Genomic DNA, 26,173 nt, shown 5'->3' with positions numbered 1-26,173 from the left:
TTTGGGTTTATGCCAGGTAGGGGGACCACTGATGCTATATTCATTGTTCGTTAGCTTCAGGAAAAATATATTGGTAAGAGAAGGGATCTTTATTTTGTTTTTGTTGATTTGGAAAAGGCTTTTGACAAAGTCCCTAGAGAGGTGGTGAAGTGGGCAATGAGAAAGCTTGGCTTGGAGGAGTGGCTGGTTAAGGTGATTATGGCTATGTATGTGGGTGCTTGCACCCAGGTAAGAGTAAATGGAGATTTGAGTGATGAGTTTTCCATGAATGTTGGTGTGCATCAGGGGTCAGTCTTGAGTCCCATGTTGTTCATCATGGTACTTGAAGCCCTTTCACATGACTTTAGAAATGGACTTCCGTGGGAGTTGTTGTATGCTGATGATTTGGTGTTGATTGCAGAGAACGAAAGGGAGGCGGAGGAAAGGTTTAGGAAGTGGAGAGATGGTATGGGGCACAAGGGTTTAAGGGTAAATGCAGATAAAACAAAAGTGATGATATCTAGGCTTGGTGGCGGTACTGTCAAAGACGAGGGAGAGTGGCCATGTGCAGTTTGCCACAAGGGCGTGGGAAGTAATTCCATCTTGTGCGGTGTGTGTGATAAATGGGTGCATAAGAGATGTAGTGGTATCAGAGGTAGACTGCGAGATAATGCTGATTTTATGTGTACGGCGTGTCGGGGTGAGCAGGTGGAGATTGTCAGACGTGAAAGGATTGAACTTGCTGGTGAATCTCTTGAGTGTGTAGAAGAGTTTTGTTATTTGGGAGACATGTTGTGTGCTGGAGGTGGGGCTGGAGCTAGCTCTGTGGCTAGAGTGAGAAGTGGTTGGAAGAAGTTCAGGGAGCTCTTGCCTCTCCTGACATTGAGAGGACTCTCCCTACATGCTAAGGGGTCTTTGTATGCAGAATGTGTTAGGAGTGTAATGCTGTATGGTAGTGAGACCTAGGCAGTGAAGGAGGAAGATATTCACCGGCTCAGACGTACAGAAATGACAATGATTAGGTGGATGTGCAGTGCGTCCCTGCATCCAAGGCCTGGAGGGGCTGGGTTTACGATGGAAGAGTTGAGAGGTAGGATGGGACTGGAGTGTATTGCTGTTGTGATGAGGAGAGGTAGATTGAGATGGTTTGGACATGTAGAGAGGATGGGGGATGATAATTGGGTGAGGAAGGTGAGAAGTGTTAATATTGGGGGTGGGGTTATGAGGGGTAGACCAAGAAAGACATGGGACGAGGTCATTAAGTGTGACCTCAGGGTTAAGGGACTGAACAGGGAGGCTGCAAAGGAATGTGCAGTGTGGAGAGCCGCCATTAGGTGACCAAGGCCGACGCATGTAAGCATGTTGGAGCCTTTAAAAACGAACGAATGAACGAACGTGGATGACTTCCATGTACGTCTTTGTGCGGCTGGCGACAATGTCGGTGTGGATGGAGTGCGTGAATGGTTGAATGACAACGAGGGTGATCCTGGGTATCAGATCATGTCTGATATCTAGATCGCATCTTCAGTTGCCGGTACAAGTACCCAGCTTGAAGATTCCGGGAAGGGCTGTGACTATCACGTGGACTCCTCTAAGCGCACCACTACTCCAGCCATCCTCAAGCTTAGCGCATTCCTGGAGCACGTCGAGTTCACGCTTGACTACCTAGAACACCTGGACTGCAACAGGGAGATGGGGCCCCTAGGACTTGTGGAGGAAGTGTGTGCTTATAGGCAGCTCATCATCAATCGCCAGAATCGCCGTTCCTTACATCAATCAACCCCACTGACAGTCTCTTCAGGCTCGTGACCCCCGCCGTGCCCAGCCCTGGCTCCACACCACTGCCTCCCCAATACAGGCCTTCCACGTCCGAGCTACTGCCCAGCACATCGACTACTGTGGAGTCGCCACTGGATGTGAGTCTGCACCTATCTTCAGAGTCATCCGCAGTGGGTAGTCCATCACCACGTCCCAGTGACGTGCCCCTCGGCCACCTGCAACACCTTCTCTCGGACTCTGATGGTGAATAAACAACAAAAGCTCGCCACTAGACCACACGGGAATTTAGAGTGTTGTGCAGTGTAAAGAACATGAGGTACATTGTTAAGAAATTAGAATTCAGAGTGAAAAGGATTAAGTGCAGAGTGCTACTGTACAGTGGTGAGTTTCAAGTGCAAGAGCAAGTAAGAAAAGAACGTGTAGTGTTAAGAAATTAGAATTCAGAGTGCAAATGATTAAGTGCAGAGTGCAACAGTGGTGGGTTTCAAGTGTAGCGCAAGTAAGAAAAGAATGCACAGTGTTAAGAAATCACAATTCATAGTGCAAAGGATTAAGTGCAATGCATCACTGGATTACTGTAGGTGCTTCAGGTGCACCTTATTGCTGTCAGAGTCTGAGAGGAGGCGGGTTATTCATCGCGACGGCCACAGACACGATACAAGTACCCTGGATACTGCTGTTTCGGTTTACGATATTTCGCTACAACGATAACAGAAAAGTTTCACCCCAAAATTCATCATTCATTCATTCATTCATTGCCAGACGCCATGTATACCAGACGGGGTGGCCAAGGGCTTAGAGTTAATTGTTTTACAAGAAGGGGCACTAATCCTCCACCAACCCCACTTGACACGTAGGGATGCCAACAGCATCTGGTGTTCCCAGGCAGTCACCCATCCAAGTACTAACCAGACCCAACGTTGCTTAATTTAATTTACAATAAATTTCCCACCATAACGATTTTGCCATCGGAAAGCACCAGGCACACGCAAGGTGATCATTGCTTGTCTCAGGCAAGATGGCAGCCCCAGCGTGCAGGCACTGTTATCGTTTGGGTCCCGCCACTCCTTCAAACTTGTTCATGTGTGCCCCCCTGTTATCGTCACTCCTCAACCAAACATCATACTACAGTATTGTGGATTTGTGTGCCCAGTGGTAAGGTCAGTGCCAGTGAAGGTCCCAGTGCTATGGTTGGTGCTGGTATGGGTCTCAGTGCTAAGGTTGGTGCAGGTATGGGCCGGATTCCCCTCCCCCTAACCTGTTCCTGTCTGACTCAGAGGCTGACCACTAGTGCCTGTAAGCACAGGCTGTCCCCCACCCTCGGGGGGGACGACTTGGAGACAACTTGGACCAACACAGGGAGGAATGAAGGTGGGTTGTCATTTATGGTTCAGTCTTGGTTAGGTGACTTTGGGAAGTTGAGTTGATGTAACCCCCTTTTTATAATGGGTTTCAATGTACCGATTTATGATAAAATCAGTATACAATAAGGTATGACCTGACGTAACCCCATCGTAAAACAAGTAATGACTGTATTTTCCATGTTCATCTCTAAATCCTCATTCTCAGGTTCCTTTTCATTTATTTCATGCTTTCTGTCCCTTATTTGTGTGAATAGGGTCTTAAACAGGTGCTATGCATGTCTGATAGGGAGTTATGTTGGTGATTTTCTGAGTTAGGCTGGGTTAGGGTTTATAAGTACCAGCCCAGGAGGCATTTTCCCAGGATCCAGACAAACCCACTTTCCAGACATGCCTTTGGCTTTATTACATCGGCTATTGGAGGGATTACTTGTAATGTAGTACTGTTACAGTACACTTACCATGCCAGGGAGCAAACTTCTGCCGGATATAGGCTAGCGACCTTTGGCTGAAGTTCGCTCTGGAAATGGTGGGTTGTTACATCCGAAGTTCACTATAAAAGGGTTCGTTATATCGAGGATTTACTGTACATCAATTACAGGAAGCGCTCACATGATGTGGGAATGTTGTACCCCAAAGCTCCCACTTTATGGGAACCGTATTATTGGGCCCTATATTTACGTGTTAAAGGGTTTCATGGTACCTAAGCCAGCACTAAGTTCAAACTTCGGGGCAATTTTCATTTTTTTTTTTTTTCCAGGACATTTACCTACCTAATAAAAACTTCATTACATACAAACACTGGAGGATTCCTCACCCTGAAAGGAAGAGGTTGTGGGCTTGCTGGGGGGAAGTGGAGTGGGGTTCCGAGGCAGGGCAGGACTTCTACTGATTCCCAGCATGGTCGTCCAGATGTGCCGATTCTTATGGTCCCCAGCACAGTTGTCCAGCTGTGCCGGTTCCACAAAGTCCTCTTCTGAGGAAGAAGATGACTCCTGTACGTCCTGATTCCTCTGCTGTCACTCTTCTGCTTCCTGCACAAACCCCTCAAAGTCAACAGAAACATCAGACATACCGGTAGCATCTTCTTCTGGTTGTTGTTGCTCTTGAATCTCTCAACGAGGAATCGTACGAATGGTGGACTTGTCAACTTTGTAAAATTTCGCAATGTCACAGTTCTGCTGTCCTCGCTCCTTCCTCTTGATGACATCCACCTTCTGCTCCTGCATCACAGACTTCTGACGTTTGGCAGGGTCACTGTGCAGTGGCATGGTCAGGCTGGGTCAGGTGGCAAAAAAAAAAAGAGCAAAGATCACACAGAAAACGTGTGCAGCCACTGCGGTGTGAGAGGGTAGGATCAACTGGGGCGGGAGTGCTTGGCGGACCATGACAACACCCCGTGTGGACAAGTGACAGCAATACGCCATAGGCTGATGCAATCCGCGGTCTCTCACTTGCCGTGTTTTGTGAATTCCAACCGTAATTTAATGCCTCGCACTGCACATTGTCTATCACTGGCGGCGTAGTATGACTTTGAAACACAAACTAGGGCCTCCCGCCGTGTTTTGTCTATCATCACCACATAGTCAGGTGCTGTAAAAAATGTGCAGCTTCCTCCAACCGTGTGACTTTTTGGGACACAAAGTGGCACTTCCCGTGTAATGTGAGAATCGCGCTCTGCAATCATGCATTATGCGAGCACTTGCTTACAAATACAGTAATTATAGTTTAAACTTTCCTATTACAAAAAATAGAACTAACAACAAAGAATAACAATTATACTGAAGAACCTAAAAAGAAAACATAAAAACGACAAAAATTTTATTGGACAAAAAATTAACAGACGTTATCAGACTAAAAAATGGAGTTATCAGAAGTTAACTGGTATGATAACGATTATGGAAGTACAGTAATCACTCTAATATCCGGACGCCCAATATCCAAACATCCCCACTATCCGGACATAAGAATGTTTCATACTGTACTTTTTTTCCATACTATACTTACCTCATTTCACTCTTTAATGTCCTTTATTGGTGTGAATAGGGTGTTAGGAGCTATGCATATGCAGTAGGAAGGTGTTTTTCTGAGTTAGGCTAGGTTAGGGTCCATAAGTACCAGTCCAGGAGCCAGTCACCAGAATGTTTATTATTGTATGAACCTACTTCTAAACCCTCATTTTATGTTTCTTTTGCATTTATTTCAGTCATTTATGTGCCTTATTGGTGTGATTTGGGTCTTAAATAGGTGCTATGCACGTCCAGAGGGAGTTGTATAGGTGTTTCTCTGAGTTAGGGTCCCTAAGTACAAGTCCATAAACTGGGGCCCAATATCCGGACAGAACCAATATCCGGACCTTCCTATGGCTCTATTACGTCGGATATTGGAGTGATTACTGTACTGATAATAGTCCGATAACAAAAATTAATTTCAATAATCATCTGTTATCCAATTAATTATCGTTTTAATGCCCAACTTTGCTTTTCACACTCCGGCCAAACAAAAATTTCACATCCATACATTAATGTGGGAATTGGCACACATCTCCATTCACCATCCTGCAACCTGCATAATTACCATATTTAGAGCACTGTTTCATATCAGGGCCTTGACAGTACCAGCCACATTTTTCCCCAAGGCCACTCTACTCTCCACTTCCTTTGCACACTACTCTCTCTTTTCTATCATTACACCATGGTACTATAAATGATTCATCAATTCAAGTTTCCCTTCACTTTCAATTTTCTTCAAATATTCCAATAGGATACTTCCCAGCTCACTTTGTTATTGCTGAATCAGGAATGTATAACATTTCCCACAGTTTATCCCATTAACTGGCCAAAACTGTTTCATTTGTTTCTGCTGCAGGATTATATTACAGGGGGAGTTGTTCCTCCATATTTAAATGTTGATAAACTGTGATAGACATTTTTCTTTTGTGTAATAAAAATAAAAAATAAAAATGCAAGTTTTTGAAATGATTACTGGATGAAGATTATTAAGAGGTGAATGAGAGTGAAGTAAGGAATGTACCTTGGTGGTGTGGATGGAGCCATCATGCCTGCAAAGAATTCTTGATTAGCATGGTTGCCACGGATGACATCGGAGACAGTGTTGATGGTGTGTGTGAGGATGTCAACAGGGACCCCAGATGCCATGAGGAGGGCAGTGAGTGCCTGCAGCAGTCCACACTGACTCATCACCTTCTGACATGATGTCACTGCCTGCGCTGCATTGTGTGGCGCCACCAGTGTACGCACCAGCTGATCCAAAAACACAGTACTTAATACACTATTGTGTTTATATTACGATCAACTAAAGACAAAACACACACAACTTAATTTATCTATCTGTTTAAATCCAGTCAACTTAATGTTTGAGAGGGTGGCCATAAACAAATCAACTCCATGTCACAGTCATCCACCATCAGTAGCACAAAACAGCATGTTTTTACAGATAACCAGCTGAGGTCCAAGCACACACATTACACATTATGGTCAGTTTCTGTTCATCTGGCGGAACTAAATTATTCCCACGGCTTGAATACTAAGTTGTGGTTACATGAATTTCTGTCAGCCTTAGTAATGAAACCAATATGAGTTTCCTTGGTTAATAATCAAATCACCCTTCCAATCTGAGTACATCTGGCCATCAAGTGTGCTACAAGTAGAGATCTTTGTCAAACTGAGCTGAACCCACTAACATATAAAGTGCCAACACTATCATGTTCATATTAGGCTAGCTGATGCAAAACCACACACAAAATTGGGCTATACCTGAAACGGCAAAGGATTCATTGCACCACTCCCTCAATGATTTATTATGCATATTAAGCTTTAACATTCTCTTACTACCCCTGGGGGTAGAGGGGTTTCAAGAATACTCCCCCAGAATCCCTGCCTGTCGTATGAGGCGACTAAAAGGGTTGGTGGTGTGTTAGTGCCCCACGCCGTAAAAAGAACTAATTAAAAAAGCAAATAAAATGCCTTGGACCAGGACGGACCATACGCTGACGACTAAGGAACGGACAAAGGACATTCTAAGGGTGGGGACATGGAATGTGAGAGGAGTGAATGATGAAGTGAAAAAAAGAGAGATTGTTCAGGTGCCTGAGGATGCAAGAGTGGATGTATGTGGATTGACTGAAACTAAATGGAAAGGTGAAAGGGTGAGAGAACGGGAATATGGTTTAGGAATATGTGTGGGAGTTAATGAGGAGAGGAAGAGAGGGAATATGTCTGATGATAAGCAAGAAGTGGAAGAAGAAGATAAGAGAGTATGGAACAGTGGGTGCTAGGATTGTATTGGTGAGGATTAAAGTAGGTATACAAGCTTAGGCGGTTGTATATGCGTATGCGCTGACAGAGGACAGAGTGGCAAGAGTGAAAGATGAGTTTCAGGCAAGTGTAGAAGCATGTATGGACAAGTCTGAGAGGAGCGAGAGAGTGTTTTTGATTGGAGACATGAATAGAAAGTTGGGAATGTACGAGTGGACTGGAGTGGTTGGTCAGTGGGGTGTGCCAGCTGAAGTAGATGGGAATGGTAGTGCTTTGGTGGACATCTGTGCTGGTAAGGGGTTGGCAATAGCCAACACCTTTTGGCATAAGATGATCCACAGGTATACATGGAGAATCATAAGGAGAATGGACGGTGAACTTGTTGAACGAAAGGCAATGACAGATTATGTGTGTGTGGATGAATGAATGAGAAGACAAGTGTTGGATGCAAGAGTGTGGAGAGGGTGGTGGAATGGAATGTCGGACCATCACTTACAGTGCTCGTCAGAAGTATGGAGCGCCCTGCGTCCCTCCTGAGAAACAAACCTTTCAACATTGAAAAAACATATAAATAATGCATTTTATTTACCTTTAGTGCTTTATAGGGTAGCCTTTACGTTTCTTCACGGACCTGAGATGTCTTGGAAGTGAAAGGGTGAGGCTCCTGAGGTGCTGGAGGGGTATTTTGTCCCAGGAGTCACGAATGGCGGCTTCCAGCTTAGGCAGAGAGCTCACGTCCTTCCCTTGGAGACTCTTCTTTACGAGGTACCAGAGGTTTTCAATCGGGTTGAGGTCTGGGCTATTTCCTGGCCAGTCTGTCATGAATGATACCTCGCAGTCACGAAGCCAATTGGTGACCGATTTGGCCTTGTGAGCAGGTGCACCGTCCTGCTGAAACACTCGTGCACCTGTTAGCTCAAAGGAGTCTGGTAAATGATCACACAGAAGCTCCAGGTAAACATCCTGATTCACTTTGAGGTTCTTGGGAAGTACAACAAGCTTCCCCAAACCCTTCCCTGAGAAACAACCCCATACCATGAGTGAATCAGGATGTTTAACTGTGCTTTCTACATACCGTGGGTCAAGTGGGTCACTACCTTTGCGTCGATACACACGTGCTCCTCTATTACAGGTAACACTAAATGTTGCCTCATCAGACCACAACACTGACAACCATTGCTCCTCACCCCAGTTTAGATATTTATTAGCAAAGGCAAGCCTACGAATTCTCTGGCTCTTGGTGAGAAGAGGCTTTTTCACAGGCCTGTGACTTGTGTAACCAAGCTCATGCACCCTATGAGACACTGTTCTCACTGACACCTCACCAAACACTTCCGTGTTGCTCTCCTTAATTTTCCTTGCACTCACACGAGGATTAAACTCCACTGCACGTTTTAAAACATTAACAGACCTTGGGGAAGTTTTCCTAGGCCTACCAGACCTCGGTTTCTTTGTGGGAACTTCACCACTGTTTTCCTCCCGAAACCGCGCACACCAACGACGCACTGTCGATCGTGCCACACCAACCAATTCACTAATTTCCTTTGTCTGGTGGCCTGCCTCCTTTAGAGCAATGATCTGGGATATGATTTCACTCGATAGTTCACGGGTAGATGCCATAACAAAGTTTTGAAGGCCAAAACACTGCGGGACACTTGGTAAAAAATGGCGCAATTTGGAAGGGACACTCGGCAGAGTTCCTCTCTCTCAGGCAGCCCGTGGGCGACTGAGGCGGGAACCAACCAGCGCGTCGGAAGGCCTCAGGCTACCATGACGTCATGCTCGGAGCTCAAACTTGTGGCTCAATTCTTACCCCCAAAAATGGGTGATTCTTTTTGGGCCATAAGTATTGCGTGCCCGGCGGACAACGCTGAATACTTCTGACGAGTACTGTAGTGATGGCCAAGGTAAGGCTGCAAAGAAAATGGGTGAAGAGACGAAGGGGAAGACAGGAGGAAACACCGCTTGTGAGAAGAGTGGAGAAATTGCAAGATAGTGAGGAAATGGCAGAGCATATGAGCACAGTGGAAGAAAGACTGGGAAGGTATGAGTTAGAGCAGATGGAAGGGGTGGAAGATGTATGTAAGATATTTATGGAAGAGATAGGCACAGCGTGTGAGGTGGTTTGTGGAGTGAGGAGGAGATGCAGGGTTGTGCAAGGGATAGCATGGTGGAATGATGAGGTAAAACGGGCAGTGGAACAAAAGAAGAAGGCATATAGTGAATGGCTAGTGGGTAGAGGTAGGGGAGAAGATGAGAGAAGTGAGAGGTGTATGTTAGCACAAGATGGGAGATGAAGAGATTGGTGAGGGAGAGAAAGAAGAAAGTGGATGAAGAGTTTGGGAGGAATCTGAGTGTAAAATGGAGGGAGAGTAAGAAATTGTTTTGGAAGTAGGTAAAGAAAGCAAGACACTGTGAAAAGGGAAAGAGTAGGGGAGTGAAAGATAAGAATAATAGATTGTTGGTGGGGAAGAGAGAGAAACTGAGGAGGTGGAAGGAGCACTTTGAGGATTTGCTGAATGTAGAGAGTGAGAGCAGTGTGAGTATAAGTGGTTGGGGAATGGCTGGGAGAAGAAGAGATGAGAGGAGAGAGGAAGAGATCATTAGGATGGAAGTAGTGGAAGCAATGAAGAAGATAAAGATGGGAAAGGCCCCAGGAATTGATGGAGTTTTTGGTGAAATACTGATGTAAGGGGGTGAGATTGTTATGGAGTGAATATGGAACTTGTGTAGATTGGCTTGGGAAGAGGGAAGGGTTCCAGAGGACTGGAAATCAAGTATAATTGTTCCGTTATACAAATGAAAAGGGGAGAGAGAAGTATGTGGTAACCATAGGGGTACTTGCCTTCTTAGTGTGACTGAAAAAATATATGGTAGAATACTCAATGACAGGGTTAGGCATATAACAGAGGAGCTAGTTGGGGAAGAACAAGGGGGATTTAGGAAGGGAAAAGGGTGTGTAGATCAGATATTTGTTCTAAGATGTTTAGTGGAGAAGTATCTAGAGAAGGAAAAGAAAGTGTATTCTGCCTTCATGGACTTGGAGAAAGCTTATGACAGAATAGACAGGCAAGATATGTGGAAGGTATGAAGAATCTATGGAGTGGAGGGGAAATTGTTGAGTGCTGTGAAATGTATGTACAAAGGAGCTAGGGCTACGGTGCAAGTGGGTGGTGAGTTGAGTGAGTTCTTTGATCTAAATGTGGGACTGAAACAGGGATGTGTGATGTCTCCATGGTTGTTTAATATATACCTGGATGGGGTTGTAAAGAAGGTGCAAGGTAGGGCAGTGGATGTGGGGGTGGCTCTAATGAATGAGGGTGAGATGTGGAAGATTCTGGTGTTGCTGTTTGCTATGATAAAGTATATTGTTGGGTCAAGATGAATGGGAACTGCAAGGTTTGGTGAATGAATTTGGGAAAGTGTGTAGGAAGAGGAATCTGAAAGTTAATGTAAACAAGAGTAAAGTTATGATGTTTGAGAGGAATGAAGTCACAGAATGCACAGTGAGGTTGGATGGTGAGGATGTGGAGAATGTGAGTCCATTCAAGTACAGTACTTGGGTAGAGTGATGAGTAAGGATGGAACTTTTGGGGATGAAGTGCTTGAAAGGGTACAGCAGGGAGGGAAGGTTTTTGGTTCACTGAAAGCAGTGATGAGAAATAATGAGGTGAATATGGAAGTTAAGAAGTCACTGCATGATAGTACTATGATCCCTACCCTGATGAATGGAAGCGAGGCATGGACCTTGATAGAGGGGGACAAGTCAAGAATGCGAGCAGTGGAAATGAGTTACTTGAGAGGAGCATGTGGAGTGACATGGAGGGACAGGTTGATGAATGAAGGAGTGAAGGAACGTTGTGGGATGGATGTGGATGTGGTTGGGAAAATTAGGAGAAATATATTGAGGTGGTTTAGACATGTGGAGAGAATGGAGAATGAAAGACTAACTAAGAGGGTGTATGTAGGTGAAGTGGAGGGAGGGAGAGAGAGGGGACAACCAAGGATGAGGTGAAGGGATGGAGTTGAGAGGTATATGAGGGAGAGAGGAGTGAGTTGGGGGGAGGGCAGTCAAATGGTGAATGACAGAGCGACTTGGAGGCGTTTTGCCTGCGGCCACCCTTTGCAGGATTGAGGTGTCGGGCTATAGATAGATAGATAGATTTTGATATCAGCAATGCATGCAACAATCACATACAACAGGACAGTGAAGTGTAATGTGCAGAATAAATACAGTAATCCCTCTAATATCCGAACGCCCAATATCCGAACATCCCCACTAACCGGACATAATCCTCCTGGGATCCAATATTCCCAAAATGGGCCAAAAACTGCAAAAAATTCGAAAAAATCTGACTTTTTTCCCTCCCATAATTTGAAATTCCCGCTTGGCGCCAAACAGCTGTTACACCATGGTCCCTTCACCCCTTCCTTCCTCCCCCTCCCCCCTCCCCTGTCAGGTTGCCATTTGGTATTTTTCATTACCAAGTGTGGGCCAATTTGGTAATGAAAAATTCATTTGGTAATGCATTAGAATAATGCATTACCAAATGGATTTTTCACATGTATGAGGATACACAGGATGGAGATGGTGGATTGTTTGCTCTCTCTGATTAATCTGCTACCCTACATAGTGTGAATATAATCAACATGGTGTTAGTTATAAGGAGAGTGATTACATGTATTTCCACTTGTATATATAATTAGTGAAGAATATATGCTAGCTTTACGAATTTGGTAATGAAAAGTTTAATTTGACAATGAAAGTTGAGGAGATTGGTAATGTGGCTGTTGCGATCTGGCAACTCTGTTACCCCACCAACATCAACAGTCACAGCTTAACTCCGATGGAGAGCAGATACTCATAACAGTGCAAGCCACAGGTGCTTGTTTTTTGTGAATAAACAGTGAATAAACTGCAATACCTTGCCACTAGAACACACAGGAATTTACAGTGGTGTGCAGTGTTAAGAAATTAGAATTTAGAGTGCAGAGGATTAACTGTGGACTGCAAACTGGCGGTTCAAACCAGTCCAAGACCAAGGGACTTGTAAGTACCCAGAATGTTTAATATTGTATAAACTCACCTCTAAAACCTCATTTTATAGTTCTTTTGCATTTATTTCAGTCTTTTATGTCCCTTATTGGTGTGATTTGGGTCTTAAATAGGTGCTATGCATGTCCAGAGGGAGTTGTATAGGTGTTTTTCAGAGTTAGGGTCCATAAGTACTAGTCCATAAGCTGGGGCCCAATATCCGGACAGGACCACTATCCGGACCTGCCTATGGCTCTATTGATCCGGATATTGGAGGGGTTACTGTAGTTGAAGAAATTTTAAGAAATATTCAAAGCCACTAAGAACGGGACCCTTAATATTGAACCAAAGCACATACTGTAATGTTTATATTAAGGTGAAGTAGAAAGACACCTTCATGTGATGACATTAGTAAAACTTCGCAGCTTCACTGCACGCTTATGCAAACATCACTTAGTTCCCTCTATCCCCTGAAACTAGGATGGGAGACTGCAAGAGAAGAGGAACTTCAACCTGAAGTCCACCAAGTTCACATTTCAGTTGAACAAGGGACCACAAAAAGAACAATAAGAACAACAATGAAAAAGTTACTCCTCCACTTCACATATAACACACCATCAGCAACGTCATTATCATTTATTGGTAGTCCTCATGGATGTGTTTTAAAGTATCACAATATATTCCATATAACTGGTATGGTACTGTATACTGGGGGAAACTGGGAAGTTTGTTTTTAGTGAATTTTTCTGCATTTTATGGTGAACTTAATAGTGTAACAATAATAAATTTTAAAGAGATTTAAAATGATGATCTAGGAAGAAAAATGAATGCAAACTACTCTGAAAATATGAAATTATTCTGGAAAGAGGTGCAGAAATGTACAAGTGACAAAGGAAAAAATGTGAGTGTGTGAAGGATGTAAGTGGCAGATTATTAACCCAAGGAGATGAAGTAAGGACCAGATGGAAAGAACATTTTGAAAACCTGATGAATGGGAATAGAGAAAGCACAGCCTCTGTAAACATGGCTGGTTTTCGGGGTGTGCAGGGAAGGAATGCAGTGCCAGGAAACGTGACACCCGCACAGGTGAACAATGCCGTGAAATGGTTGAAAAATGGGAAAGCAGCTGGGGCTGATGAGGTGTATGCAAAGATGATTATGCATAGTGGAGAGAGTGGAATGAAATGCTTGTTGGAGATATGTAAGAAGGCATGGACGAGTGAAACTGTGCCAGCAGTATGGAAAAAGGCTGTGAACGGAAGGTATATGGAAGAATTATTATAGAGAAAATAAGAGGGATATCAGAAGTCCTAGTAAGTGATGAACAGGGTGGCTTTAGGAGTGGCAGATGATGTGTGGATCAAATATTTGCAGAGACACATAGCGGAGAAGGTTTGTGGGAAGGACTATAAGGTGTTTATGGCATTTATGGCTCCAGGAAAAGCATACCACAAAGTAGACAGAGAAGGAATGTGGATGGTTTTGCACATGTACAGCGTAGATGGTAAGCTGCTAAGTGCCGTCAATAGTTTTTATGGTGGTGGTGAGGCATGTGTAAAGTAACCGGGCATCTAAATGAATAATTCACGATCAATGTGGGCATGTGTCAAGGGTGTATGATGTCCCCACGGTTGTTCAACATATATATATATATATATATATATATATATACTGTATACTGTACATATGGATGGGGTGATGAGAGAAGTAAAAACACGTGTAATGGAGAGAGGGACGGCGTTGGTAAAGAATGATGATAGTTGGCACATTTCAGATTTGTTTTATGCTTTTGATGCAGTGCTACTTGAAAATACCAGACAAGAGCTTGGTAGACTAGTGCAGAGCTTTGCTGATGTCTGTGAGAGTCGTGCCTTGAGAGTAAATGCAGAAAAGAGTAAAGTGATGGAAACTGAGAGAGAAGGTGACTCCCAGTGTGATGTTACATGAGTGGAGAGAGACTGGAATTGGTGAGAGAGTTGAAATACCTGAGTACCATGACAGAAAAGGGGGGAAAATGTGCAAAAGAAGTGGAAAGTAGGGTGACCCAAGGAAGGAAGGCAGCTGGTGCTATGATGGCCTTGATAAGACACAGAGGCTTAAGTGTTGCACCTGTATGGGGCTTACATGAAGGAGTGTTAGTGCCAACTTTAACATATGGATGTGAGATTATGGTGTGGCATGAAAATGAAAAGTCAAGAGTAAGAGCAATGGAGATGGGACTGCTGAGGAATGTATGTGGAGCAGAGTGGATAGGATATGAAACAATGCGATTCATGAAAGATGCGGAGTGAGGAGGTATTTGGACAACAGAATAGAAGAGTGTGTACGGAGATGGTATGGTCATACAGAGAGAATGGATAACAAGAGAGTGGTCAAAAAGGTACATCTGAGCAAATCTGAAGGAGGGACGTGGCGAAGCAGGCCAAGGAGAAGGTGGAGGGATAGGGTGAAAGACTGTGTAAGGATGAGAGGTATGGAAGTTGGTGAGGCTAGGGAACTGACAGGAGATCGAGCTGGCTGGATGAATGATGTAAGAAGTGCATGATGAGGTATTTGGCACCCCATTTTAACGTGACAGCGTTCCTTTTATTCATCAATGATCTTCTAAGCTGTACAACTAACCCTATCCACTCATACGCTGATGACTCCACCCTTCACCTTTCCATTCGGTTCCTGCAACGCCCATCTCAACAGTTACTTCAACAAACAAGGGATGAGGCTATGGCACACCTAACGTCTGACTTGGCACGTATCTCTGACTGGGGTAAAAATAATATGGTTGTCTTTAATGCATCTAAGACTCAGTTCTTACACCTATCAACCCGACAAAATCTTCCACAGGTATACCCACTAATGTTTAATAATATTCAGCTTAATCCTGCATCATCCTTGAACATGCTTGGGGTTTCATTTACTCGGGACTTATCTTGGAAAGATCATATTTCATCTCTTGTAAAATCTGCTTCCAAGAGATTGGGTGTGCTAAGCCGACTCCGCTCTTTCTTTACCCCTGCGCAACTGTTGACTCTATACAGGGGTTTTATCCGCCCCTGTGTGAAGTACAACTCTCATGTGTGGGGAGGCTCCCCACATACAGCTCTTCTCAATAGGGTGGAGTCAAAGGCTTTTCGTCTCATTAACTCTCCTCCTCTTACTGACTCCCTTCAACCTCTGTCTCTTCGCCGCACTGTTGCATCTTTATCTCTCTTCTATCGCTACTTTAATGGTCACTGCTCCTCTGAACTGTCTGCTTGCATTCCTCCACCTCTACGACGGGCGCGTAGCACCCGTCTGGCAGCAAACTCTCATCCTTTTTCTGTCCTCCAACTCTCTAATACAAGAGTTAACCGTTACTCCCAGTCTTTCATTTATGCAACAGGTCAGCTCTGGAACTGTCTCCCTCTGTCTGTATTTCCTGCTGCCTATGATCTCCAGTCTTTCAAACGCAGTGTGTCCAGGCATCTCAAAATGATCGGATCTTGAATTTGGCTCTATATTGTATTTTGTTTTTCTCTTGGAGGGAACTGTTACTGTGGGCTCATGGCCTTTGGTTCCTTCTTCCTTGCATTTAAAAAAAAAAAAAAAAAAAAAAAAAAAAAAAAAAAGACTGACTGACTCTGTCGGATACGTTTATTGAAGCTACGGAATGTGGTGGAAGTTTGTTGCGTATCAGGAAGTTTGTTGCGTATCAGATAGAGCCAGGATTTCCGGGGGCTTGAATGATGAGTGAATGGAAGCGTGGCCTATTGGAGAGGGCAAACTTGGGCTGTCTGGACACTGCTACTCCTCACCCTGCCCTAGGGTGGGAAAGGAGGTCCGGATGATGATAATGATGATGAAAAAGATATCATACAAGAACTCACAGCAAACACAAAGTGTCATGGAACTTGATGAACAAACCTTAGGGGATGATTCTATGGTTGATTTTGAGAACAATCACAGATGACCTTTTGGATTAATTATGAGAGTCCATTTTCACCCATAAGGCAAGTACTGTAACCATAACTCCTTAAAAGTTGAGAAATGAACCCACGTTGATATAGCATTTTATATATTCAAAATGAGCTGTAAAATCACTTGATGTTAGCAAGTCCAGAGAGAGAGAGAGAGAGAGCCTATCCTCTATAATTTACACCTGGGTACTTGCCTCTAAGGCAGGCTGTCACGTGGTGCAATGATGTAGTGCAGTCTTTTGACCTCATACAAGTTTTTACATGTCTAAGTGGTCTAGCGAGATATGACAGTCCAGTCAGATGGGGCCTGTAGTGGTTTATATCCATGGGGCAGTTAGGGTTTACTGCTCACATATTGCCACTCTGGGCAAATTAGGCTGGTAACCCTCACCTCATATATTGGGACTGAGTCACCTAGCCCCAGGTCCCTATGCTCCCGATGGGACAAAAGAATATTCATTAATGATGGCAATGATTTCAAGTATCATGGGTCAGCTGGGTTCACCTGCCTTTTACCAGCATTCTAGTAATACCTCTAGATCTATGATCAGCACACATCACCACCTCCTATGTTTTTCTCAGTCAACTCCACCAATGGACCACTACCCCTGTCCTTCTACACCTCCACACACAACTAACCTGCTGAACAATTTCATTCAACTGACAGAGATCTCTCAGCACCATCAAATACCAACCATCTATGATGCAAAAATGTTTACAAACCTGCAACATGTAGTGAATATTGGTGACCTTCTGTGCCGACCAGCCTTCTTCTGAGTCTAGAGGTAGGCTGAAGAACGAGGTGAGCCGCTGAATATAACTTCCTGTAGTTAAAAAAAAAAAAAAAAAAAAAAAAAAGGCATAATCATCATCATCTTGGCCTCTTTTTTTCCTACTGATGTAATCAGAGGGGTGGACATGGTACCTAAAATTTCCAGGGGAATACCTTCAGACCTCCCTAAACTGTTCTCAGGCCATCCCATTTTAAAAACCCTAGCAACATATCTGCTTTATCCACTCAAAAGAAGTGGTGAGGTACAGTGCGGCCTTGTTAAAAAATTAATAACAATTTTGTTACAACAATAATTTTGATGGCCTCCGAGAATCTCATGGGAATGTGGCGATGCATGCAATCCAAGATGCCCGCCCAGTGTTAACACCGGCTGTGATCATTGCCTTTTGTTCTACTCTGTGAATGAAAGCAACTAAAACACCATTGTTATCATCAGAGAAAAGTGCAAGGGCTTAACAAATACAGCTGGGTCTCGTTATACCACCATCTGTAATTAGACATCAAAACACACACAGGAACATCCAACATAGTCCTACACACTAAGAAAGCAAAGCATAAACAACGGAAGTCTACAAAAAAGTCAATGAAGACGATGGTTGCATTAAGTATTTTTAACCTTCTCGGTCACCAAAGTTTTCAAAATGTTTCTGAGACAACAACAGAGTGATGGCTGCTTCTGCGGCACATAGAAAAATTTTCCCACAGCCAAATATGACCCTGACAATTGGTTATACTGGTATAAATTGCATACCATCATCCTCAATGGAGTCTATACTATAAGCTAATAAAAACACACAGAACTGATGAGTAAAAGTACAGAAATGCAGTGAGAATAAACTTATTCAGGAGTAAAAAATATCTTCAAATAACTACGTGTCAAGTGGGGTTGGTGGAGGATTAGTGCACCTCCCTGTAAAACAATTAACTCTAAGCCCTTGGCCACCCCGTTTGGGATACATGGCGTCTGGCAATGAATGAATGAATGAAACTTTCCAACATTCTAGTGTAAATGTTTCCCTGCACCGTGCAAGAACTAGGCACATGTCTTGATGCAGAATTTCATTAGCTAAACGTGCTGTTTTCGGAATTTTGATACGACCAATTGTATTTTAAAAAATTGCAAAAAACTAAAAAACTCATTGGTGGTGATTCAGGGAGGGTGGGAGGCCAGACATGCGACACTAAGGTGAGGGAGGACAGAGGGATGGGGAAGAGAGATAAGCCAGGCAGCGGTGAGTATGGGAGGGGATGGAGGAGGGATGGGGGGGGGGAATGAGGGCTGCCAGGGGACTCTGACCATTCGGTAAGGAGACGGACGGACGCTTTTGTTCTGCTTGCAGGTTAGGCTCTGTGTTACTCGTGCAAGACCAGTACATTCCCACTGATCCAGCCAGCCGGGGTACTTTGACCAATTGGTGAGGAGCCGGATGGGCACTTTCAGTCAGCTTGTGGCTTGCAGTTCATATTACTATATATTATCTGAGCGTGGCCATTAGCATCCGAGTGGTCTTGGTGGCCGGGGGACTTTGACCATTTGGTAGGGATCCAGACAGCCATTTTGGCTCAGCCTGTAGCTTACAGTCCATTACCCGCGAGTGGCTGGTAACATTCGAGTGAACCGGGTGGCCGGGAACTTGACCATTCGGTATGGATCCGGACAGCCATTTTAGCTCAACTTGTGGGTAACGGTCTATTACCCACACGTGAACAGAAAGGCCGGCGAGCCATCCAGTGGATTTTTTTAACCTGTTGGCCACCCAGCTGCTGATGTTGAAGCTTTTATGTTCAGATACAGACAAACAAATCTCTATACGGAAATAATTGATACAAGGCCTAATATCCATATATGGAGCATGTTCGGCTAATCGAGTGATTACTGTATAGATCCAAATTCAATTATGCGAGCAGGAACAACTAATCCAACTCTGTTTTTCCCATAAGCTATGTACTCCTTTATACAGCTTTCGTGATCCTCTTTTTTTCATCCGTCATACAAGCTTCCATTATCCAAGCAGTCTTCTATGAACATATCCCACTCATATAATGCAGTTCACCTGTATTGCAGTGTGCAATATTAAGTGAAATAATGCCTTTCTGTGTATGAAATACTTAAACTTGTGACTTGGAAATCGTGTCACCCTCACAGAATCATCATCACCATAATAGGTCTCTCCTCAGTTAGATAAGTCAAGATAGCTGCCAAGTGTTCACAATGACTGTGATTGTTGCCTTCATTCTATTCTGTGAATGAAAAGCCACCGTAATACCATTGTTATCTCCAAGGGAAAGTGCAAGTACTTAACAAATAGTGCAGTATGCAATATTAAGTGAAGAGATATGTTTTTGTGTGTGCAATACTGAAACTTTTGACTAAGAAACGGTAACCTTAGGAAGCCATCATTGCCATAACAGGCCTCTACTCAGATGACTGAGCCAGGATGGCTGCCCAGTGTTTACACTGGCTGTGATCACTGCCTTTCATTCTATTTTGTGCATAAAAAGCCACTGAAACACCATTGTTAATGCCAAAGAACAGTGCAAGTGCTTAACAAATAGTGCTGTGTGTGATATAAATGAAGTGATACCGTATCTTTTTGTGCAGAGTGATTGTCCAGGCCCTCCATCTGTCCCCCAGCTATGAGGGGGGGGGGGGACGCTTGGTGACAACTCATACCAGCATAGGACAAACTTCAGGTGGATGTTAGAGTTTTTTTTGGTCATTTTAGGCTTTGTGATCAAGGTCACCCTCCCTAACCCCACTGAACCTGTTATATCGACCTTGTTAGGTGATAATTTGTTATGAAACAAGCCTTTACTTGAAGCAACCCTATCATGTAATGAGGATGAACAGTAGTAGGAATGCAGGGAAAGAAAAAAAAAAAATCACTGCTAGTAGGCATTTATCCTTCTACAATGGAATTCAGAAAATTACATCACAAAACCACATAGTCTCAGCTTTGATCTGTTGGACACAACAAACATGCCATGCCTTACTCCTGACAGTCAAATATCAGTACAAAGGTCTCTCATAAACATAATGCTCTAAAAACATTTACAAACACTAACTTTATCACTGGGATCCAGTATTGAAAAGATATTCCAGGCTATGATTTGGGTAACTGATTTTTGAGAAATCTACTATGGTTCAGTAAGGTAGCCATCATTCAAAATAAACTGCTCAAACCCATTTCTCAAAACCAAGGTACATGCGTTCTATAAGAACTTTTTACTTAACCCCTAAAACGCGGCTGTTTACAGTCGATCCCCCCCGAGTGGCGGGGTTGTATCGCGGTCTGAGTACCTGTAGGAAAATATTCGCCAAAAATCAGAGATTAACCCTAGAACATTATACTTGGTATGGCAGATAGTACTTACATTCAGCTTTCTCCAGAGACAGGTGTTCAGCCTTCGTGGACTACCCAAGGACTTGTGGAGACTTGCAAAAGTTGGGTAACCAAATCTTCACTTTCACACCTCCAGCAACCCGGTTTCCCCTCTACCACAGCCTCATTCTGTCACAGTAAACTTTATACTACAACGTAAAGGTAGTTAGGAATCCGTATTTGTACAATAAGCACTGAAAATAAGGCTAAAATCAACGGAGCGTACGGCCGACATGCACTGTGGCGGCGGTCTTCCCGTCACTCAACAAACATTTCCATTTTCACAGCTAAAAACATGTATACTACATTATTTTCAATCATATTACTTCCCAAAAGATCACCACGGCGCGCTTTTTATTCTGCCTTACGTCCGCCACTTTATTCTCGTTCCTGTCGGCCGCTTGCACTGACTGGGAAGAGCTAGAACTCGCCATAATCTCACTTTGAAAGCCTGCAGTAAACTGACGCTAAACAGAGACAAACCGTGAGAAAAAAAGCTAGTGTTACAACTGGGGAAACAAGCGTTTCCTAGTAGCATAAACTGCTTGTGAGAGGAGATCGCAGATTTACAGTTCTGAGCGCTCAGAGCGCTGCCATGTATCACAGCCAGGCTGGCCGGGCCGTGGTGGGGGGGGGTACGGGGGGAAAACGCGATATTTGGCAACAACTGAGGTCAGTAGTACAAAGGTAAAGTATGCTAGTTGTAGCTAGAGGGTGGTGGTACTGATAGACAATACCAGCTGGAGCCTGCTTGCCCGCGGTTATTCAAAATTTACTAAAATCGCAAACGCGACGACCCGCCGTCCTGCCCTTATAGCCGAGCGTCGCAAACGCGACAATCTGCGTTTTAGGGGTTAAAGGAGGAAGGAAAAAATAACCAAGTACTGTAATGTAACGAGATCTTAACCCGGTATTCTCACACGAATTATCTTGGGCCAGAGGGACAACCATGCCACACCACAGTTCTAAGCAATTCACACTTAAAGCAAAGGAAAGTTTAGGGTATGAAGACAGGCCATAACTACATCAAATTTTTATTTAATCTGAAGCTTAACCATTCCTCTGTCTAGCAGTCAAATAAAAACATGACAATACCTACATGCATAATTGTTATATATGATTTTGTAAACATAAATTGCATGATTTCATATTCCTTTATACATTTGTTTGCTCTGTGAACATTTTGTTTAATCTCATTTTATTTATAAAAGCTCCAACATCCTAGCATGCATCGGCCTTGGTCACCTAATGGTGGCTCTCCATGTTGCTCGATCTCTGATAGCCTCCCTATTCAGTCCCTTATCCCTGACGTTACACTCAATGACCTCATCCCAGGTCTTTTTCGAACTGCCTCATGCAACCCCAGCCCTAACATTCAAGCGTCTCACTTTCTGCACTCAGCTGTCATCCCTCATCTTCTTCACATGCCCAAACTATCTCAATCCACCCCTCCTCATCACAAGACCAATACACTTCAGTCCCACCATTCCTATCAACTCTTCTATCGAAAACCTAGCATCCCCAGGCCTCGCATTCAAGGATGCACTGCACATCCACCAAATCACTGTCATTTCTGTTCGTTTGAGCCTACAAATATCCTTTTCCTTTTCAGTCAAGGTCTCATTACCATTGAGCACTACACTCCTTACACATGTTGCATACAAAGATCCCTTAGCATGGAAGGAGAGCCCTCTCAATGTCAGGAGAGACAAGAGCTTCCTGAATTTCTTCCAACCACTTCTCACTCTAGTGACAGAGCTAAACTGATAAAACGGTATATTAACCCTTTCATGCACGGTGAGTTTCGGTAAGTTTTCTGGCTCACGATTTTATTCCATCCCCTCTATTCGCCAGCCCCCTGCACGCCTATGAAAACATGTATTCTTGCCTTATTTTCACCACCCAAACATATATACTGTATACAGTAAGACCTCACTATAACGAAAGAATTGGGGCCCAAACCATTCCGAAAAATTCGAAATTCCGATAAACACAACATCTGGACTTGCCCCTGCTAACTTGGACTTTTTCCGATATATCAGATATTAGTCTGGATTGCATGAACAGAACTGTTTTGATTACTACTTTGGTACTGTACTGTGTTAAAACTTCACTACATTAATCAAATGGTATAATATAAATAATAATACACTACTGTACTGTACACTGACAAACATGTCTTTTATTTACCTTATTGTGGTGACCATAGTTGAAGTGGTCAGGCAGTCCAGACTGCTTCTGGCTTTATCGGACTTTTTCCGATATACAGTACAGACTATAGTAATTTAGTCCGGTAGCTCCATGAGTCCGATAAAAGTGAATTCCAGTCTACTGAAGTCTGTTATATCGAAGTTTTACTGTATTGCCATAAAAACATCATCTTATTTGCCGATGTTTATTGTAGCCGATAAGCAAAAAAGAATACAGAAAAGTACAAACAGTGTTTTTTTTTTTTTTTTTTTTTTTTTTTAATGCGAGGAAGAAGGAACCAAAGGCCATGAGCCTGCAGTAACAGTTCCCTCCAAGAGAAAAACAAAATACAACAGAGAGCCAAATTCAAGATCCGATCATTTTGAGATGCCTGGACACACTGCGTTTGAAAGACTGGAGATCATAGGCAGCAGGAAATACAGACAGAGGGAGACAGTTCCAGAGCTGACCTGTTGCATAAATGAAAGACTGGGAGTAACGGTTAACTCTTGCATTAGAGAGTTGGACAGAAAAAGGATGAGAGTTTGCTGCCAGACGGGTGCTACGCGCCCGTCGTAGAGGTGGAGGAATGCAAGCAGACAGTTCAGAGGAGCAGTGACCATTAAAGTAGCGATAGAAAAGAGATAAAGATGCAACAGTGCAGCGAAGAGACAGAGGTTGAAGGGAGTCAGTAAGAGGAGGAGAGTTGATGAGACGAAAAGCCTTTGACTCCACCCTATTGAGAAGAGCTGTATATAATGTCGGAGATATTCCCTTCAGATAAGAAAGGAGAGAGAGGGGCTAGAGAGTCAAGGCCCGACACTAGGGTCATTAGGCCGTCACGCTCCGTTATGCTGTAACTCACTATTGATATAATCGTGCAATAAAAACTAAGTAACCCATGTGCTGTAACTCACTTCGTTGACACTATGTCTCACGACTTTATTATATAGGCATTAGTATATATCTCATAACACAATGTACAGGATGCAGTGTCTGCTGGGGACATACACAGTTTCTCACTGGGAATATCAATCCACATAATGTATATCCACAATCTTGTTGTCCCAAACCATCAAGAATTCTTAACATATGATGTATCTCAAACAATCTCTTTGTAGTCCAAACGACCAAGAATTTCATGGTGTATTCAAACAGGTGGAGTAACCAGCCCTAGTCAGTTAGTACACATGAATCTACCAGACACTACATCACACACACACATCCTCTTCAAGCTGTATATAATGTCGGAGATATTCCCTTCAGATAAGAAAGGAGAGAGAGGGGCTAGAGAGTCAAGGCCCGACACTAGGGTCATTAGGCCGTCACGCTCCGTTATGCTGTAACTCACTATTGATATAACCGTGCAATAAAAACTAAGTAACCCATGTGCCGTAACTCACCTCGTTGACACTATGTCTCACGACTTTATTCTGGCTGCACTTGACGATCCATAATCGACTTCCCTATCTCCCTACAAGTACTTACGACCACACCATCTAGATTGCTGGCAAGCGGTAATAACAAACCAAGTACGATAAACTAAACAATCGAGATTGGTGAACAGCGGTAAACTATGAAAACTACGCCTTATGAGTCTAAACAACCACTACAACAGTAAACTATGATATCTACCTCACTACGTTCACTGAGAGTGATGGCATGCTGTAAATGGAGCCGATTAATGTCTCAGTCAAAGCAATCTGCGACTCCCCTACAAGCAACAATCAGCAATTAAACAAACAAACAAGACTCGCTCCTAACCATCTCAGCCACAACTCCACGATCTACGAGAATCAGTAGTAGTGATAAACTATGTCTATCAACAACTCCACAAGCCTGCAAGTTAATCTCAACAAGTAAGGAAACTCAAACACTACAAGTTAAGAGGACGAAGAGGCAAACAAGGAAAGTGAGAAAGGAGGAAGTGCATCTGTGCTGTGCTAATAGCATTGACCCAGCATGGTGATGTAGCATTAACACATTTTCTCCCTCCTTGAACCTCCATCACCCTACACCACGATCTCCACCTTCTCCACCACGACCCCCACCATCTTCTTCTCCACCACCACTACCACAGTGAGGCAGCAGGTCAGCACTGTCATCATTTGCTAAGACCGTCATAACACGTCAATCAATCCAAATACCTGACAACACCAGCCTGCTATCCTGCACCTGCCTGTCTGCCAGCCTGTCTGCCTACCCCAGTGATGGCACCGAGTGCTGACGCTGTCATACCAGGACCTGACCTACCTCAACCTAACCTACCGAGTGAAGTGTGTGACATCTGACCTCCACCACCAGGAAGAGGAGAGCGAGTGTCTTGATCCCAGATGTAATCAACAAACAACAACACCTCTCTCGTCACGCCACCACTGTATCTTCACTGCTGTTCTTGTGAGCTGATTTATTCTAACCAAGATTTTATTAGTTAACACTTCACCACTTACATAACTATCCATAAAACACCATCACTTAGTTAATGAACCAAGCTACCTATCTATCTATCTATAGCCCGACGCCCTAATCCAGCAAAGGGTGGCCGCAGACAAAACGCCTCCAAGTCACTCTGTCACCCACCATTTGACTACCCTCCCCCCAACCCACCCACCCCTCCCTCATATACCTCTCAACTCCATCCCTCCACCTCATCCTCGGTCTACCCCTCCCTCTCCCTCCCTCCACCTCACCTACATACACCCTCTTAGTCAGTCTTTCATTCTCCATCCTCAAGCAATTATATATTATATATATTATATATATTCATCACCATAAATATATATTCATCATCATAAATAATACAAACTATACAGTGAGACACAATTACACAATTTACACTGACATCGTGTTTTATAATCCTAATTTTATAAGCAATCATGAGAAAAGTGAAATATGATTTAGTGTGTAATCCCATTATGCTAAATAAAGTTCCACAATTAGTGCCTGAGGGATCAACATTAACAGTGACAAATAATCTGACACAAACACCAGAAAACGATCAACAAAATATAAATTCCGAAACACCATGAAAGACACAAGAACAAGCGGAAAAACAAACTCAGGAAACAAATACTAGATAAAGAACAGCAAACAGATGCAATTTACGCTGAAGTAAATGATGATGACAACTGGTCAGAAATTTCAGATGAAGATAGCGAACTTTATAAAAATTTACTTCCAGTTTACTACGAGTATAATTCAAACCATAGAGTATTAAGGTCAGGAAAAACATATAAATTGCCTGTAAATGACGACTGCAAGAAAAACACCGTAATGATGCCTAATGTAGATGCACCAAGCACTAGTGCAGTACCTTCTCCATAAAATTCCAGTAATACTCCCTTTCCAGTGTACATCTGTCATGAAGACAATGAATTACCAAAATTCTCTGGTACGGAAAAAGACAAGATTGATATAAACACA

General features: G+C 43.5%; 1 protein-coding gene across 1 annotated transcript in view; it reads right to left on the bottom strand.

Moving 5' to 3' along the window:
• p115 (General vesicular transport factor p115) overlaps nt 1–26,173 on the bottom strand; it is a 371,470-nt gene that overhangs the window by 244,218 nt on the left and 101,079 nt on the right. The window contains exons 7-8 of the mRNA XM_080273185.1: nt 17,108–17,208; nt 6,153–6,382 (exon numbers count right to left, since the gene is read on the bottom strand). Coding sequence (XP_080129311.1) covers nt 6,153–6,382; nt 17,108–17,208 — 331 coding nt within the window. The remainder of the gene's footprint in view (nt 1–6,152; nt 6,383–17,107; nt 17,209–26,173) is intronic.

The sequence above is a fragment of the Coenobita brevimanus genome, chromosome 53 (genome assembly GCF_032717465.1).
Source record: "Coenobita brevimanus isolate Jiangsu-jjx chromosome 53, ASM3271746v2, whole genome shotgun sequence".
In the NCBI taxonomy this organism is placed as follows: domain Eukaryota; kingdom Metazoa; phylum Arthropoda; class Malacostraca; order Decapoda; family Coenobitidae; genus Coenobita; species Coenobita brevimanus.
The sequence above is the reverse complement of the archived record's forward strand: the minus strand, read 5'-3'. Positions and strand labels throughout refer to the sequence as shown.